The 18,342-nt window shown below is 37.7% G+C and overlaps 1 protein-coding gene across 2 annotated transcripts in view; it reads right to left on the bottom strand.

Annotated features, from left to right (window-relative positions):
* Positions 1-18,342, bottom strand: part of LOC140155326 (uncharacterized) — an 83,491-nt gene that overhangs the window by 25,979 nt on the left and 39,170 nt on the right. Inside the window, exons 7-18 of one of the 2 annotated variants that reach the window (XM_072178118.1) lie at positions 18,206-18,283; positions 15,660-15,722; positions 14,436-14,513; positions 11,482-11,589; positions 10,588-10,641; positions 8,482-8,544; positions 5,716-5,814; positions 4,835-4,888; positions 3,156-3,264; positions 2,401-2,505; positions 1,333-1,509; positions 507-635 (exon numbers count right to left, since the gene is read on the bottom strand). In XM_072178118.1, coding sequence (XP_072034219.1) covers positions 507-635; positions 1,333-1,509; positions 2,401-2,505; positions 3,156-3,264; positions 4,835-4,888; positions 5,716-5,814; positions 8,482-8,544; positions 10,588-10,641; positions 11,482-11,589; positions 14,436-14,513; positions 15,660-15,722; positions 18,206-18,283 — 1,117 coding nt within the window. Of the gene's footprint in view, positions 1-506; positions 636-1,332; positions 1,510-2,400; positions 2,506-3,155; positions 3,265-4,834; positions 4,889-5,715; positions 5,815-8,353; positions 8,417-8,481; positions 8,545-10,587; positions 10,642-11,481; positions 11,590-14,435; positions 14,514-15,659; positions 15,723-18,205; positions 18,284-18,342 lie in introns of both variants that reach the window. The other variant, XM_072178117.1, reaches the window with a different exon arrangement.

Genomic DNA, 18,342 nt, shown 5'->3' with positions numbered 1-18,342 from the left:
CCACATACCGTAAAATTCCGTCTACAAGCATATATATGTTGTACTTTTCCATGATCCTTAACGTTGCATTTACACTACCGTAAAATTCCGTCTACAAGCATATATATGTTGTACTTTTCCATGATCCTTAACGTTGCATTTACACTACCGTAAAATTCCGTCTACAAGCATATATATGCCTCTAAACGAGGTTTTTTGACACAAGAGACAAGAGGCAGACACTCTCAACAGAAACGTTATTTGGAGTTTGAACAACTATATTACTGATAACGGCGGCTGTACAAACATGAATATTTGTAAGACCAATCTATTGCAATGTTTTTGAGAAGGGTATTGGCCTTTCATATCTTTCGTTAAAAAAAACCCTCGTTTAGAGGCATATATGCTTCTAGACGGAATTCTACGGTATTTGTTCATATCGCTATTTTGATGGTGTAAAAGGGGGGATGAGGCTGTCAATCGAGTGACACACCCTTATTCTAAATAACCTCAGAATAATTTTTTACCTGGTCTTCCATCGAATCCTCGATCTCCTTTTTCTCCAAGATCACCACGTTGTCCAGTAGCTCCTGGGGGTCCTGGAGGTCCACGTGGGCCTATTGTACCCTTTGTTTCTCCTGGTATACCTGGAGCTCCTAATCACATAAATATCAAAGGAATTGAACATTATTGTAGGGTGGAAAATTGTGTTCCTAACGTCCACTTAACTTACAGCTACAGTCAGTGTTACATTCATATGTCAGAAATGACTTTAAACACTGATAAAATGACTAGCAATAAAGCTATTATGAAGACAATATGTAATAAGCAAAATCTAATAAGCAGATAGTAATTCACTTAATAAATCAAAACTAATATAAAGTATTCAACCACAAGACTATTTGCCAATTGTTACACTTTTATAAAAATAAAATTTCTATGCCAGGAGAAAGTTGAAATATTGACATCTCATGGCAGCACAAAATCCTGAATTAAAAACCAACTCGTTCAAGATTGTAAATGATCAGGTGGGCATACCGGCGTTGACGTTCTTACAGCCAGCCCAGCGCCCAACCCGTCTGCAGAATACAAAAGCCTTTAATAGACCATTTGCCAAAAAGGACTGCTTCAATCAGTCCTTTTTTCCACGTACCATTGCTGAATGGAACTATATTCCTGAACATATAATCAACATAGCAAGCCCAGACACATTCAAGACTCAAGTTACAGCATATCTCAGAGAGACCTCAGCAAAAAAGAACTAGCAAACCCTCGTGCGCACCCACTACCCTCTGCAGGTGACCTCATCAGAGGAGTTGCAGAGTATTCTTTCAAAGTCAAAGTCAACCTTACCTGTACTTCCCCTTTCTCCTGGTGGTCCTGGGAAACCTGGTGCACCGGAAGGACCTGGCAAACCATCCATACCTGGTGGTCCTCTGATACCTAAGCCTTGGTTACCTTGATCACCTTTAGGGCCCTCAAAACCTGGAGTACCTGGCTGTCCTTTAGCTCCTGGCACACCTGGCAGACCTGTTGATGAGAAGGGAAAAGATATAGAAGTAATTCATTGGTAGAGCACCAGTGCAGTCACCTACGGAGCCTTAGTTCAACCTTATACAGATGAGCACTCCATTATAATGCTTCTTTGAAGGTGTCTTGGGAAGTATTTCTTGAACTGCATATCTGCTTGTCTTGGGTAGGCATCAAACAATTCTCTGAGGTCTCTGGACTTAGGACCAGACTCTGGTGGGTTAAATATATATAAGGAGGTTGAATCTTCAAAACTGCCCAGCTTTTACATACAAAACACTAAAATACATTGCAATTATTGATTTCGAACCATTTAAACCTGTTGATTATATATTCGCAATATTTTTTTTTTAAATAGTATAAACCCTGTATTTTTAGATTTTGAAACATTTTTTCAAATTTTCTAGTGAAAGACATGAGATGGGTATTGGGTAATCAAACTAGTGTATTTTTTTTAAATACCAAAGATTTTTTGAAGTTGTGAAAATTTTTCATTATACAATTTTATTATACATTATACAATATAAAATTATACAATTTTCATTATACATTTTTCATTATACAATACTGTCACTATGGACCACAATGGCCGCATCCTAATGGCATAGTTCAATAACCTCAATTAAACACTGGTAGTGCAAAATTTGACCTCAAGTTGCAGAGTATGAGTTTTTGTACCCAAATTTTCAAAGGTCTTTCAATGAATGTACAAATGTATTGGGGTTAAAGAACTGTGCCCTGATAGATGAGCATGTTGTGGATCCTAGTGTAGTGTGTATAAATGACAAGTTCAAGGTGAAAACAAATAACATCATTTATCCTCACAAAATTCACCATTTATGCAGATAACGAATTTCCAACCGAGTTGTGACTAAGCCACTTTTTACTAACCTGGGTTTCCTGCGTCTCCCTTCTCTCCTTCACCAGAAGGACCTGGTGCTCCTGGTGGTCCTCTTGGACCTGGTGTTCCAGGTACACCTTCCATACCAGGCAAACCTACAAGGAACAAAACAGATTATCATAGAATCAACAAGCTATCTAGATTGCTCAATACGACATATCCTAGCTCACCGATGCCCAGCACAGCTTTCACAAAAGATTATCTGTGTCCAGCGATGGAATATGCATGCCAGTATCATCTGGGATCTTTACACCATCAACAACTTTTGGAGACTGGAAATTGCTCAACAAAAATATGCTAGGTTTATCCGATTATAAAACAAACTAGCAATGTATCCAGCATGCATTAAGAACTGCAATGGGTATCTCTGGAGGAACGAAGAGCCCAGGCAAAAGTTGAGATAATGTAGCGCATTGCAAATGGACTTGTTCACATCCTTTTTAACACCAACTGTCACTGTTGCGTGGCCACTCACAGATAGAAATTGCATGTACCATTTGTACCATTGCCAGAACACTCATTTACCAGCGAGCCTTATTCCTAGAGGAATCCCTAGCTGGTTAATGACATACACTTCCCTAGCTGGATACATTCAAAATGCATGTGCAGAGGTCCTTATTTAAAAAAAAAAAAATTGTACAGCAACTGCAACACTAAAAATCCTTAAAATGTGTTCTTATAATCTCAAGCTTCTCAGGAAAATGAAATGGGTCAAAGAAGCATCAAGTAGTCAAAAACTTCTTACCAGTGGTTCCTTTTTCTCCACCTGGTCCTTGAGGACCTGGTCTGCCTTCACGCCCCTGCATACCTGGTGGGCCTCGTTCACCTTTGTTGTCAACATCAGTTGCTTCCCCCTGTAAGAGAAATTATAGTGGCTGAATTTGATCAAGTGATCGGCAAAGTATATACCACCTGAACTATATCACAGTGCGTGTTGCATAGTGCTACTCATAGTATATTTGCATATACTTTAAATAATGGATGGCAGATCACACCAAGATCAGAACTTTCGGTTCGGATAACACATCAATCTAATCGGGTCAATCTGAATCTGAAAATGTGTTTTTGATTACCTATAAACCAACCAAGGTTTAAAATGAACAAATTTTAATCTTTCCCAGAGTAGGCCAGTGCACATAAACGTTGAAAAAAAACAGTGCATCCGGCCGGATTTGAACTAGCGACCTTCAGATTACTACCACAACGCTTTGTAATACTAGCACGACAACCAAGGTTTACTTTAATGCACAAATCATTTATTTGTGCATTCACACACTTTCCATACCCTTTCATATGCCAATTGCACATGTTATAAAGTGCAAAGTCCAACGAGTACAAAATCTTGAAAACATGCACGTTCATATATTCAATGATTTGATAGTGAAAACCCCAATATTTTCATATGGTAGCATAGATGACGAAAATATAGAATGAAGCATGGGATTATGGCCATAGCTATTGGGGGCACGAGTCAGTAGTAATAAACACATCAAAAGAAATAAGTCCCCTCTGAAAATTTCGTCCATAAGATCGTAGAGTAAAACTTTGTATCAATAAAAGTTACTTAGAAATAATTATATGATTGTTTACTAAGTGTTTTGTGAAAATGAAAGATGTCCATGACTTCATGGCTGAATGAACCCAAATTGAAGACAAAAACTGCCCTTTCCAAAAGTCACAAAGTAGGCCTATGCTTGTTAACTGCAAGGCGATTGGGACCAGGAATGGAACTGGCCATCTTACAACTCACTGTGCTGAACTCTGCACCAAGGGGATTTGCATGGCTGAATGATCAAGAATCGACACACATTACAGTAAATGTTCACTTGGTGAGGATTTTAAACTGCACTCAAACACATGGGGTTTTCCATTAGTGACAAGCCATGAATCCACTTTTGTGACAAGCATAGGCCTACTTTGTGACTTTTGAAAAGGGCAGTTTTTGCCTTCAATTTAGGCTCATTCAGCCCTGAAGTCATGGAAATCTCTCATTTTCACACAGCACTTAGTAAACAGTCATATAATTATTTCAAAGTTAGTTTTATTGGTACAAAACGAAACCTTACAATGTTATGACGACATGTTCAGAGGGGGACTTATTTCTTTTGATGTGTTTACTATTATTACTAGCCATGCTAGGGGAAAAATGACTAACATTTTTGGTCCGCATCCCTCCCCTACTGTTTAGATTCTTGAGCGTCCCAATGAAAAACTACTTGGGTAAACAATTCAGTGAAATTGAGAAACATTGTTAAAATAAAAAACAATACCCACTGGGCAATGTGTTATACCTCAATTATTAGCCAGAGGTGGATGTAAGGGCTTTTGCAATAGAGCTCTTCATATAAGTAGTTTTAAAGGAGAATAGAAGGATTCCTATTCTGATATGGTGAGAAGGCTACCAGATAAAAACAAAAAACTTACTGGAGGTCCTTGTAGTCCTATTCTTCCTTTGATACCTCCTTCACCTTTTTGCCCCTGTGAAAGGAAACAAAACAGTAAAATAAATTCTACATATATTCTGATGCCATATAATGTACGCTGTGACATTCAAATAAACCTGTAACTCTGCCATTTACTGAGCACTTTGACAGTAAATACTTTCAAACCTTAATTTGTCTGTGTTCTCTGACAATATAAGACTCATTTGAAGAGGTTTTTTTTTTATTGCTTCAGTCTCATTCGGAGTATTGTGGACAAATATACAATGGTACATATGTATTTGGGTGCAACCAGGGATATTAAGGATACAGAAAGGCATCCACCTCCCAATTCCTGAAACAACTCCAGGCGGTGCGTGCAAACATTGGGTTATAATCAAGTTGAATTTCGGTCTTTAAATGGTCTTTCAAATGGCTATTCACGTTGAAATGTGTTTGAAACATGCCAAAGACTTTTACTGCTTGGAGAACTTACAGAATTGATGTAGGTGGCATCGAGTCGATTTGGTGTGGCCCTAAGACGGCACCTAGGGCATGTGCCCTTCCTTGCCCCTAGCTTTGCCAATAGGTGCTACACCTATGCCACTTGTGCTTGCAGAGTGTGTAAGCATACACTGATGCACATTAACAAAAATCAAATATGGAGTACTGTAAAAGTGGACATTTTTGCGCTACATTTATTTTTGCGTTTTACGCTTTCCTAGCTGCTACCACGAAAATAACAACGAACGAATTTATTCCTTTTGTGCACAAGGAAACTTAGAATAATAAATTTAAAAACAAGGAAACCGTTCAAAAATTAATTGTGCGAAAATGTCCACACTTTACAGTAGTACAAGATGACATGTATTTAAAACAACTTACCTCTGGTCCATTGTAACCGGGTGATCCGGGTAAACCTCCCTGTCCAGTGTCACCCTTTGAACCTGGTAGTCCTGGATTACCATCCTTTCCACGTTTACCCTATAATACAAAAGCACTAAAAACTGAATGACAGTTCATGCATTCCCAAGGTTTCGGTATAAGGTACTTTCTTGAGAAAGTATAACAGTCCACAATGTTCCTAATAAAATGCCCCCTAATAATAATGATAAGTGCATGACTGAAATGCAGAAATTTCCATGCCATATCATGCAAGTAAGCTTAAACTGGTATTTGCTGCATGTCCAATACTGCAAAATTACATAGACAAATCCTGAACTTCATCCAGTTCATTGCCAAATTGTCATGGTGCATTTTTATTTAAAAAAATACTTTTGTATGAAAATGTACTAACAAATACAATTTTGGAGTGACTATGTTCCATTATACTGATGAAAAATACTGCTAATTACTATATATGAACATGCCATAAAACCTTGTCTACAAACATATATAGTGTTTTTGATGAAAGCTAAATTAATATGATACATGCGTAAATATGTCAATATAATAGATCTTACAATAGTACTTGTTTGTATATGCTTGGATCTGTAATTTATTTGCTCAAATTCCATAATGGTGACTTGATTAATTTAGCTTCATCAGAAGTACTCCATATGTTTGTAGCTGAAGTTTTACGGTACTTCTACCAAAAATACCAATGCACATCATCCTCTTTTGATACAAGCAAGTATTGAGTGTATCCCGACCTGCTCCAATTAGTTACTAAAATCATAACCTGACACCAGTCTGGACTGGTCCTGGGAAATTAGACCATCCCGTTTACTCCCAAAGTCCCAAGACACTTAATTGCAACAATGACAATATCAATATGGGCATTTTAATAAAATTATACTTACTATCAAATATTTATACTTTCTGGAGCTCTGACAAATAAAAACACTAGCTTTCTACTGACAAGCCATACAATACATAAAAACTACACTAATGCAGATGAAGTTTAGTTAGTAGTGGAGCCACGGCCATTTTTTTCCTTCAATAGCACATCCCTTTTCTGCAAAACATCTAGAGAGCTTTTTTTGGTGATTTGGATGGATGCAGCAGGTGCAGTTTCACAATTTGAAGATAGAGCGATTATGGCAATGGAATAAACTACCTGAAGTGTCTGATGTTGACTGAGATGATAGTATCACATGATAGAAAGACAATACAGGTGAAGTGAGAAATGTGGTAATTGAATCAGAACTCGGAGAGTACAGAGATAACTTGACGATTCATTGGTTGCCAATGACAAAATACAAGGAATGAAAGAGAACAAAAAAAAAGTGAAATCTCCACAGGTATAGATGGATAGACCACATGATAAAATGATGGAAGTAATAGAGTGAAAGAAAAAGAAGGAAAAGAAACGGGAAGCTCAACAGATGTTGATACGGATGTCATGAATAGGTTTTAAAGCAAAAGGGATAATGCGATAATGAGATCAGAATTAGGTAGCTTGGGTGGTAGCCAATGGATGAAACTGGATGGAGGAAAAAGAAGCAAAATTGGCTAACAGGTGCAGATGGATGTCATGATAAGGAAGAGTTTGAAACAGCAAAAAAGGACAACAATGTGATAATTTGATCAGAATTAGGATGGTATAAAGATGCATGATAAAGTGACGAGATCTTGGTTGCCAATGGATGAAATTGGATGAAGGGAATTGGCCAATGGATGAAATTGGATGAAGGATAAAGAAAGAAAATGAAGTGATAGCTCTATTAGGTGTAAGTGGATGTCATGATTAGGAAGATTTTGAAACAGCAAAAAATGGACAACAAATGTGGTAATTTCATCAGAATTAGGATGGTATAAAGATGCATGGTATCTCAAGTGATGAGATCTTGGTTGCCAATGGATGAAATTGGATGAAAAAATGAAGCGATAGCTCTACAGGTGTAAATGGATGTCATGATTAGGAAGAGTTTGAAACAGCAAAAAAGGACAACAAATGTGGTGATTTGATCAGAATTAGGATGGTATAAAGATGCATGAGATCTTGGTTGCCAATGGGCGAAATTGGATGAAGGATAAAGAAGGAAAATAAAGCGATAGCTCTACAGGTGTAGATGGGTGTCATGATTAGGAAGAGTTTGAATCAGCAAAAAAGGACAACAAATGTGGTAATATGATCAGAATTAGATGGTATAAAGATGCATGATAAAGAGATGAGATCTTGGTTGCCAATGGATGAAATTGGGTGAAAAGAAGAGAAGGAAACTGAAGTGATTTAGAAAGGACAACAACGTTTCACTGTTCATTCACACATCTTTGTTATCTGTTTTTCAGGAGTGAGTCTGCTCACAGATGAGGAACATATGCTCATGTCATCCCGCCAGTTTAGATAGAACATTTGATGAAAGATACAGTGAAAAGTGAAGACCAAGTGGAAAACTACATTTTCCAGCAAAATGGGATGAAACACTACTGCACCACAATTACAGACAGGAAAAACTACGCCAGCAACTGCTGCGCTCTACACGTATTGAATGGTGATATGTCTGTGCACATGCCGAATCATCTTCATCATCCATAGTGGAAGCATCAGGCTACCTTCTGGATCACACTAATAACTCACCGGTCTCCCAGTTGGTCCTACCATGCCCTTTGCCCCTTTATCACCAACATTTCCTTGCATACCCTAGAAATAATAAAGCAAATGTCAAGATAGGTGAATAATGGTTATACATCTGTATTTTTACTCACACTTGGTCCGGTTGGCCCGTTCATTCCTTTAGCACCTTTCTCTCCTCTATAGCCTCGTTCACCCTTTGAAAAAGGAAAGGAAAGTTGGGTCAGGTAAGGAAAATAAACGTGTTTGTTATGTTAAACTATTTGTTTACGTAGATAACTAGGTTTAATATATGCAATGGTATTTATTATCTCGCAGATAATAGGCTAAATAATGAGGACATTTGGAGTTCAGTTTGCTGACGGATTGATAGTTGCAGCATTATATAGAAAGGAATATTTGTGAATAGCAAATGGCACAACTTTTTGATTTCTGTCATGTGTGTCAAAAGTAAAATTTTATACTTACCCATCTGAGTTTGTGTGATCATTGGATATTGACACTTCAGATGTATCCTGTGCAAACGAGGGATCAACCCTGCCCCCGTATGCAAAGCAATTGCAAAAATCATCACCTAAACAATTCCAATTTATAATAGCTGTGCACAGGTCCCAATTTTGTGGTTCATAAACCTTTAGTACTCAGTGGGGTAAGGGGTAAATCTAGATCATTAACAAACTTAAGTTCATCATTTGCAAGTTCTACTTGTGCTCTATCTGTTAAGCCTCCTTTCACCCCTGATAACATGCAAGCCTGCTCCTTTGAAATCAATGACCTACATGTATTCCCAATATAGCACATGCAGCATGGCACAATGCATCGTCATATGCATGTACTTCATTTACGCTGTTTCACCATCAGGTGTTTCAGCTTGGATACCTCCTCCTGGATCCAAGATCAAACGGCAGCTAACACAGTCCTTGCCGTCTAGAGAGTGGTCAATCGCTCTCTAGCATGATGCTAGGTGAGTGGTCGAAGCACTCTCTAGTAGTAGAATGTAGTGGTTGAATCAATCTCTTTGTCTGAAAGATCATTCATACCAATATATACTTATGGACTGTCGAAGGTTTTCAGAAATCAAGGCTAATTTATTACAATATATGGAATAAATACACAGGGGATGTAGATTTCAATTGGAGTCACCCTCAAATAGCAAGGCCAGCTAACATGTTGCATTTTTCACAACAGAATATAGATATGATGGTATATGATGTCATACCAAATATTTGTCTGAAAGTTATCATTGTTCTTTGCCTAGCAGTATACGCGCACACATACACATCCTATTTTGCAGAGGACCTGTGCATTTTTAAAGCTTGCACCGATTCAGACAAACAGCAAAAATGCTACTGAAAAGTGGAATGGTCGAATGCTGTTCCCTCCAGCATATCCATAGACAGTCCCTTGCCTTTGTTTATAACATTGCTGTCACCACATCTATAAAATGTTCTTTACAATTGTCATAAAAATTGTATGAACTTACCACTTGATCGAATGACAAGTGAGAGCACTTGTCTCTGGCATGCAACGTTATATTACGCACTTCTGGGTGTGCTTGTTCAGAACAATTCAGTCAATTCATCTATCATAGGGTATTCCCTCAAAAGTGTGGTGGCAGCAAGCACTTGCACACAGATGATCCCTATTCTGTCAACTTATCTGTCCAGACCCCCTTTGTTCTGAGATACTGACAAGACCCCCCCCCCACCCCGAACATTACCTACCATTGATCCCATGTGAAGTTTTTACAAGTACTTCACTTGACGCAACGTTCCCGAACCACCGCTAGGTGGCAGCACACGACGAATGCTTTGATGGAACACCTTAATTACTTTCATATGGAAAAACCAGGTAATGCTCTGAGATGCCCGAGATATCTATGATGTAGCCACAATTTTGACATTGTAGCGCATGGAATGCCTTAGAATGGTTTCAAAAGGGTTAGAAACGCTGATAAATATATGAAACAGCATAGATCTGGGCCAAAAAAGTGCATTTAATCGACAGATCTAATAGACCCGTGACGTCACGTGTCTATACATGTACAGGTAGCCGGGTATAGCCCCCTTCATCTGGCCAGACGCCACCAACGGCATCTATCTCTAGTTCCGAAAAACTTTGGATATTTATATAGATGATGTAGACAACATCAGTTTTACTTGTAAGAGCATTAATGCATGACCATACAAAGTTACCTAGTAGGTAGAGCAGATTATGATACTGATTAAACACTAACTTACAGGTTGACCAGGGTAGCCAAGATCTCCTTTCATACCATCAGAACCACGATCACCCTAATAACAAATTTGGTCAAAGTAAGAAAGAAAGAAAGAACACAGTTAAACATCAGTACACCTACAATGTTTAAAAATGTTTGTTGAAGATTGACTTAATTCAAATATACCATCAATAAAACAATTTCTTTGTGCAGAAAGTGCTAATTGTTGGATTGATAAGAATTCAATATTTAACCATTGCTTAGACTACAAATGGTTTCACAATTGTTAGCTCAACAGTGCTGTTTTAAGATGGGTCATACATTTAAAAAAATGTCCCTTTACACATGACATAAAATTCAATTTCATGATTTATTAACAAAACCTCAATGTTCCATAAATAATACCATGGATCAATAAACCAATATCATTCTTCTGCCTTTATTTTACTGAATCCAACCAAGTATCCAACATATAAAATGATTTGGTTTCAAATTCAGTGGTTTGTCAAAAACAGGAATCGGTACGACTGGTGAAGTTTGGTTCCATATCTCTTTGTAATAAGACAGTTTTAACTATTTATAAAAGAACCTAATTCAAAGTCCAATTTACTTCAGTCATGTTAAATATCATAGATGGGAAATAACATACAAGATAAAATGAATTAAGATTGGCAGTGTTCTTCCATTGAAATCCACCATGATGGTAATGTTTTCTAAGTTTAACTGGTTAACGATAATTATATTTGAACACAAAGTGAACTAATAACAAATGTCTCCACTCTGTATCAAATACAATGACCCATTATGTGTGATAACATTAGTTTTGATTAATTCTGTGCCCATTAATATTTGTTAAGTCCTGCCTACATAATGTTTATAATGATTAAGCATATTAATAACATAGCAACCAACAAACCCTTGGTCCTTGTTCTCCTGGTGGTCCTCTTAGGAAATCTGTATAGTTTCCAGATACACCGCCTGGTGCACATGGCTCTCCTGCTGGTCCTTCGGGGCCTGGGTCACCCTGAAATGAATAGAAAATATTCAAAACAATAATATTACTTATAGAACAGAGTTTCAAAGTTAAATATAGATATATTATTTTTCACTTCATCAAATAACATTGGGTATTGCATTATCATACCGAATAGTTGCTTATAAATATATTTTTCCCAAAAAAGAATATTTATTTTGGCTAACTTCTGTATTCACCATAAAATAGTATACAGATGTTTGTGACATTTATTATTTTAAAGCCAATCAATTAAAATGTAACAAAACTGAGATATCCTGAGCGGCTGAGCATTAGGGTGAGGGGCTAGGGAGTTAGGGTCAGGCAGAATTTATTTTTTTGCTGCCTTTGGAAGTAAATTTCTTTTCAATTTTAATATATATCTTTATACAAAGCTGGGTAGGAAATTTTTTTTTTTACTCATCAGGGAGGTAAAATTATTTTTTCTCATCAGTCGAAGGGAAAAGTTGTTTTTTTCCTAAAACTCCCCTAGCCTCCCCGATAATATCTAATGATGCGTCCCTAATAGAACTTTGAACTTCCAGCAAAAACATGACATCTCAGATCAGCTATTTGATGACAGGTGTGGGGGTTTGTGAAAGATGACCTCAACACAATTAACATGGGTTCTGATGTAAACAGTGAGTCTCTATAGCCAAAACAATGTCACATTTTTGTTTTCATATGGTACAAAATATTTGGAAGTGTAAAAGATTGATGGAACAGTGGTATCCCATTGATGTCCTTACCAAGACTAGATTTGTGATGCATGACCTAAAAATATTAAATATTTTGGCTTAAACTTACACTGACACCACCCAATATGGTCCCTCTTACTAAGATCCACAACATGCTCATTTATAAGGGCACAGTTTTTTAACCCCAATACATTTGTACATTCATTGAATGACCTTTGAAAATTTGGGTACAAAAACTCATACTGTTCAACTTGAGGTCAAATTTTGCACTTTGATTGTATAATTGAGGTTATTGAACTGTGCCATTGGGATGAGGCTATTGTGGTCCATGGTGTCTGTGGAATAATTTTGGTTGGCTTGTACGTATTTTGTTAACTTCTGATCTAATCATTTCTCTTGAACCATGAAAGTGGTTTGTGCAATTATGGTTGAAATCCATACACCCCTATGGAAGACATGACCTTAACCTCTTACACAGGGAGTATAGATTTCAAATGTAATCACCCATTCAGGTCATCCCATTTGAAATTCACACTCCCTGTGTCACAGCACTCTTTTCACAATAAGTGGATCAGGAGCTACACCTGTACAATGTTGAATATTTTCCTTTTGTATAGAATCCCTAGAATTGTGAATGGAGTCATACCTTTCCTGTGAGATGCTATATAGGCCTATATATTTAGCTCCAATCAACTGAACCATCTTCTACCAAATTAGTCCCATCTTTCCATACAAGTACCCAACTGAATATTTCAACTGACAACTGTCTAAACCCTCTCCCCTTTTCCATGCACCTCAGCCCAATGAAATTCTGCCAAATGTCTAAATAAAATAACATCTAAAACTTCCGGCTTATACAGGCTGGGGTCTCCCCTCTGATCAAAGCCCCTCATCCTCACGTGGATGTTACATATAGGGTTAAAACTAAAATAAAAGTATCCCATAGAGTCAAAAAGTGATCAGCAGAGGTTTGGTAAAAAACACCATAGAATGCATTTGAGAGGCTGACATGGTGTTGGTCCTCATCCATGATGGAACTGACAACCAACAACCCACCCTTGTTGCATATGGGCTATGAGCACCCCCATAACAAAACTATGCTCACAGGTTCCCCTTTTGGTCGTGTCCAGGCAAGGAGGCAGCATGTCACAACCAGTCATCTTTATTACAGTTTGTAGCAAAGAAGAACAGCAGTTGTTTTCCTTTTGAGAGCGTGGACAGCGTAAACACAAAAGTGGGGTTCTGATTGGCTGATTCAATCGTTACAACAAACCGAAAATCTGATTGGCTGATTACGTTGGTCAGCGTACTTGAAGGGAACACAAAGCTCTGCGTATGTCGCTCATTAATAGTGTGCTCATGTCAATCTAAGCAAAGGACTGCCGTACGTTCTTCTCTAAAACCAAGTGTAATTAACCCCTAAATGCTACAAAATCCTACATCCTGTATGCCTCCCCTTCAGCAGGCAGGGACTGATACATACAAGTAGGGCACCTCCCGACCACACCCGGGGGACCACACCCTCAAACTTATGCCATAATAATCTGCAGGAGCAACCTTCCAAATGCAATGTTTGTGTTGATTAACAGAACCCTACTTTTTGAAACAGCTACACCGTGCAATTGATACGTACAAATCTAAACCAAAGCATCAATTCCTTATAACAATATACACCTACAGGCTAATCTAACAAACTGCTCTGAAAATGAAACCAACTGTCTATTTATAAGTGCCTTTTGACCTGTGTCCCAAGATGACCCAAGTAGGCCATTACTATAAACATTATCATCTTACAATAAAGCATAACCAACTAAACTATTGCATTAAAGTAGAGCTGCTGGCAAAAGGATCCACAACAAGCTCATCCATCAGTGCGCAGTTCTTTAACCCCAATACATTTGCACATTCATTGAATGACCGTTGAAAATTTGGGTACAAAAACTCAAACTCTGCAACTTGAGGTCAAATTTTGCACTATGATTGTTTAATTGAGGTTATTGAACAATGCCATTGGGATGAGGCCATCGTGGTCCATAGTGCGGTCTCACTTACAGAATGTAAACCCCTATAAGCACACACTCATCAAATATCAGATTGAATATACTACTCCTGGGCCCTGTTATTAGAGGAATTAGTAAACAAACAATCACAAGCATTTACCCTGTCTCCTGGTTGTCCTACATAGCCAATTCCTGGTTGTCCTGTGCTACCCTTTGATCCATCCTGTCCTGGTGGACCCTGTGGAAAGAAATTCATTGTAATAAATAATTTGCACTCTGAAAACATAAAAAGGGTTCCTGACCCTCAGAGGCGGATTTAAGGGAACAGTTCCTGTCAGCAAAATAGCCCGGAGCCTTTCAGTGAGGTGGATCCAGGGTTTTAAGTTCCACTTGAAAAATTGCAAATTTGGTCAAAGAACCAAACATTGACATTTCTATATATTTGGGCAGCATACAGTTACTTGGATTTGTGTTATTTGTTATGGTTGTTACTGCTAATTAATTAATCTGAACACTTGAACTGATGAACAATACAATATACTGCATTCTCTCTCAAATTAGAGGTTATTAAAAACCTAGTACCGATTGGCAGTGCTGCAGTTCTCCAAATACAATAAGGAATTTCTACAAATGCTGTCAACACATCAGTATCATGATATATACGATCGCATGTTCAAACATATGGGTACTGTACTGTACGTATTAAAACAGTTACGGATCCGTTTGGTTGAAAAAAAAATGGTGGGGCGTTTATTAGAGGGCGCTGTAATTCTAGAGAATACTGTTTTATGATTTCTCAAATTATTAACCATATTATCAACTCGGCATTGCTTCTAATGGCCTATTCCATTTCAAATCCACACTATACCTGTGGATGATTTTGGACATATCTGCCACAGGGGGAGTATAAATTTCAAATGGAATGAGCACATTAGGAAGCTCTATTTGAATTTCATAAATCCTCTGAGAAAGATTCAACCAGAATCTTCCCCTGGGGGAGAGTGAGTTTCAAATGGAGCTGCTAATGTGTTAATTCCTTTTGAAATCCATACTCCCCCTGTGGAAGATATTTACCAAATCTTCCACAGGGGTAGTGTGGATTTTAAGTGGAATAGCCCAAAATCAGGCCAAGGCTGGCAACATGATCTATAGCAAGGTACTGGTGGACCTCATAAACCCTCTTAGAAAGATTCAACCAGAATTTTCCCCTGGGGGAGAGTGAGTTTCAAATGGAGCTGCTAATGCATTAATTCCATTTGAAATCCATACTCCCCCTGTGGAAGATATTTCCAAAATCTTCCACAGGGGTAGTGTGCATTTAAGTGGAATAGCCCAATATCAGCTAGGCCAAGGCTGGCAACATGATCTATAGCTGTGTACTTACTGCTGGACCTTGTGGACCTGCATCTCCCTGTTGGCCTGGTCGACCTTCCAAACCTGGTTGGCCCTGTAATCACAAATAATGAACAGGTAATTAGTAATGCCACATCACTGGAATTCATCCATATTAAGGGTGCCTACAAGTTGAAATCCTTGTGGCATTGGAAAGGTAATTGGGTGTTCAAATTTTCACAACCTATAAATTGTGCCAAACAATGCTGGAACAACAGAGATCACACTGTCAATTTCACAAGGAAGAACAAAATGGATGCTTGGAATCGCTTCCCAACATGCAAAAAAAAGTTCTCTGCAAAGAAATCTCCAACTTTATTTCATTTCAAAAGCTCCATTATGCAAATGAGTGAAATTTGCATCTTTGTCACCAAGTACTATAATCAGTATAAGATGGCACATGACCCAGTTCTTTTTTTCACTTTAATGTCAAAAATTTTGTTTCAGAAAACAACATGTTTCAAGTTGTGGCAACATTCACTAAAGCTACCACACATTTTCCAAAACTTTTGTATAGGGGTCTTACCATTTGATCTTTGTCTCCCCTGGGGATCAGTGTACTTTTCCCAAAGGTCATGTGCCATCTTATGGGGGACAGGCTATACATATTGGAGCTGTATCACTAGGATCCACAACATGAACATGCTCATCTACCAGGGCACAGCTCTTTAACCCCAATACATTTGCACATTCATTGAATGACCTTTGAAAATTTGGGTACAAAACTCAAACTCTGTAACTTAAGGTCATATTTTACACTATGATTGTTTAAATGGAGTTATTGAACTATGCCTTTGGGATGAGGCCATTGTGGTCCATGTATGTAGCTGTACAACTTGACAATGCAACATTTCAATCATCTCCAAGTTCATCATACATTTCAAGGTAAAGTAATCCTCCCTACAAAATGTCACTTTTACCCGAGAGGGTAGTACTTGTTCCACTTGTCAAATAAAATTCAAATTATCATCACACACTAGCCAGGAATGTACAATAGGGCAACTGTCAAACATAACCTGATAAGTTGAATGTCTGTTTCCCCATTTCAAAATCATGAATTAGACACAATATTTTTTTCCATTGTTTGGCAGGATAGAGAAAAGTTTGGATGTCAATATCTTGAATTTATATATTTGCCCTCCAGTAATAAATAAATTTTATAATAAATTTTGTGCCTTGAGAAAAAAATAAAACAAAATCAACATTCCAAACAAGGGCACGGTAAATAAAATCTGTTTCAAGAACAAAATCTCTTCAAAAATGTTTTTTCTCACTATTTCTCAAGTTTATTGCATCTTTCAGAACCTTTGGAATATACCAGAAAACTTTTGGGACAATCTTCTTGTAATATAAATATTTTATTATCACATTGAAGTAGACTACTTTAGTATGCCAATATTTAAAAACTAAAACTAGGGTTGCCACAAGGCGATTCAGAAGGGCATGGTCAAGTGAAACATTGGATACAATATTGAAATATGAAGATATGTACAAATCTGCTTACACAAAATTATCTTTTTATACCAACAGGGTCCTTTATGCAACTGGTTTAAAACATCTAGGCCTAATTATTAGCCTTGTGTGTGTTCTCTGCTTCGGGGCCCTCAAGGCCCTTGGGGTGGGCAGGGAGATAGGATAGGATAGAAAACTCAAACAGGCAGACAGATTACCGATATTGGCTACTCATTACAGCTTTGTTTGTCTTTGTTCGGATACTGGCCAACACTCCTGATGGAGTCAGACGGTCAGGAAAAAGCTGATGTACTGCATAAATAATTTGCTGGTGTGTCTGGGGCGGCAGATCAAAGCATTATATAAAGATACATGATGTACTCAACACACATCGTACTGGCAAAGGAATGTGTACACTCAATCTATGGAAATGTTTGTAGTAGTACTATGCCATCTGTCCATCTGAAGAGATTAACTCGTTCCCTGGATGAAGATATTTTGATCACTGTCACTCCAAATTCATTTAACAGTGTCCCTGCAGCAGAGTCCGCGGTTCAAATGCTTAAGTCATTGCGTATGCAGCATGGAGTAAGAATTCCTTTCGCATGAAATAATTGAGCTCATTTCTGTGAGACAAGTTATCGCATCATCAAGCAGCCACATTGTATGTACCCAAGTTGCACTTTTTATGTCTGGAACTGGTTTATTATTAGTTTAACTGATATCATTTCTTGGCATATTATTAAGGGTAATGCAGTATCCATTACAGATGCCTAATAATAACTAGAAACATCGCGGGGTGAGATACAGTCCAGCTCATTATTTTAACATTTTTTCTTAATAATCCATCAGTGGATGTCCTAAAAACATATTTTGTGGTATTTTGAATATTTTAACTGTCATGTGCAAGTGCCGTAATTAGTATAAATGCTAAAGCGAAGAGTGCGCTGTATCACAAAACTTTGTGATTGTCCATCACTTTTCAAATGCAATTCATCGCAGTGTTCATTCAGCTTTCTTCAATGTGTGATTTACAGTTAGTAATTGAACCAATCACAGTTGATGAAACTGCTATAAGATACTTACTGGAGTTCCTGGTTGTCCTGGTTGTCCAGCTTGTCCTTTTACACCTTTTATTGCATCTGATGCTGCTCCTGGTTCACCCTAATAAGAATCAAGAAAATATAAGAATTAGAAATAATTTAACTTTTTGTACCCTCTTT

Source organism: Amphiura filiformis, chromosome 6 (genome assembly GCF_039555335.1).
Source record: "Amphiura filiformis chromosome 6, Afil_fr2py, whole genome shotgun sequence".
In the NCBI taxonomy this organism is placed as follows: domain Eukaryota; kingdom Metazoa; phylum Echinodermata; class Ophiuroidea; order Amphilepidida; family Amphiuridae; genus Amphiura; species Amphiura filiformis.
This window is presented reverse-complemented; position numbering and strand designations above follow the sequence as displayed.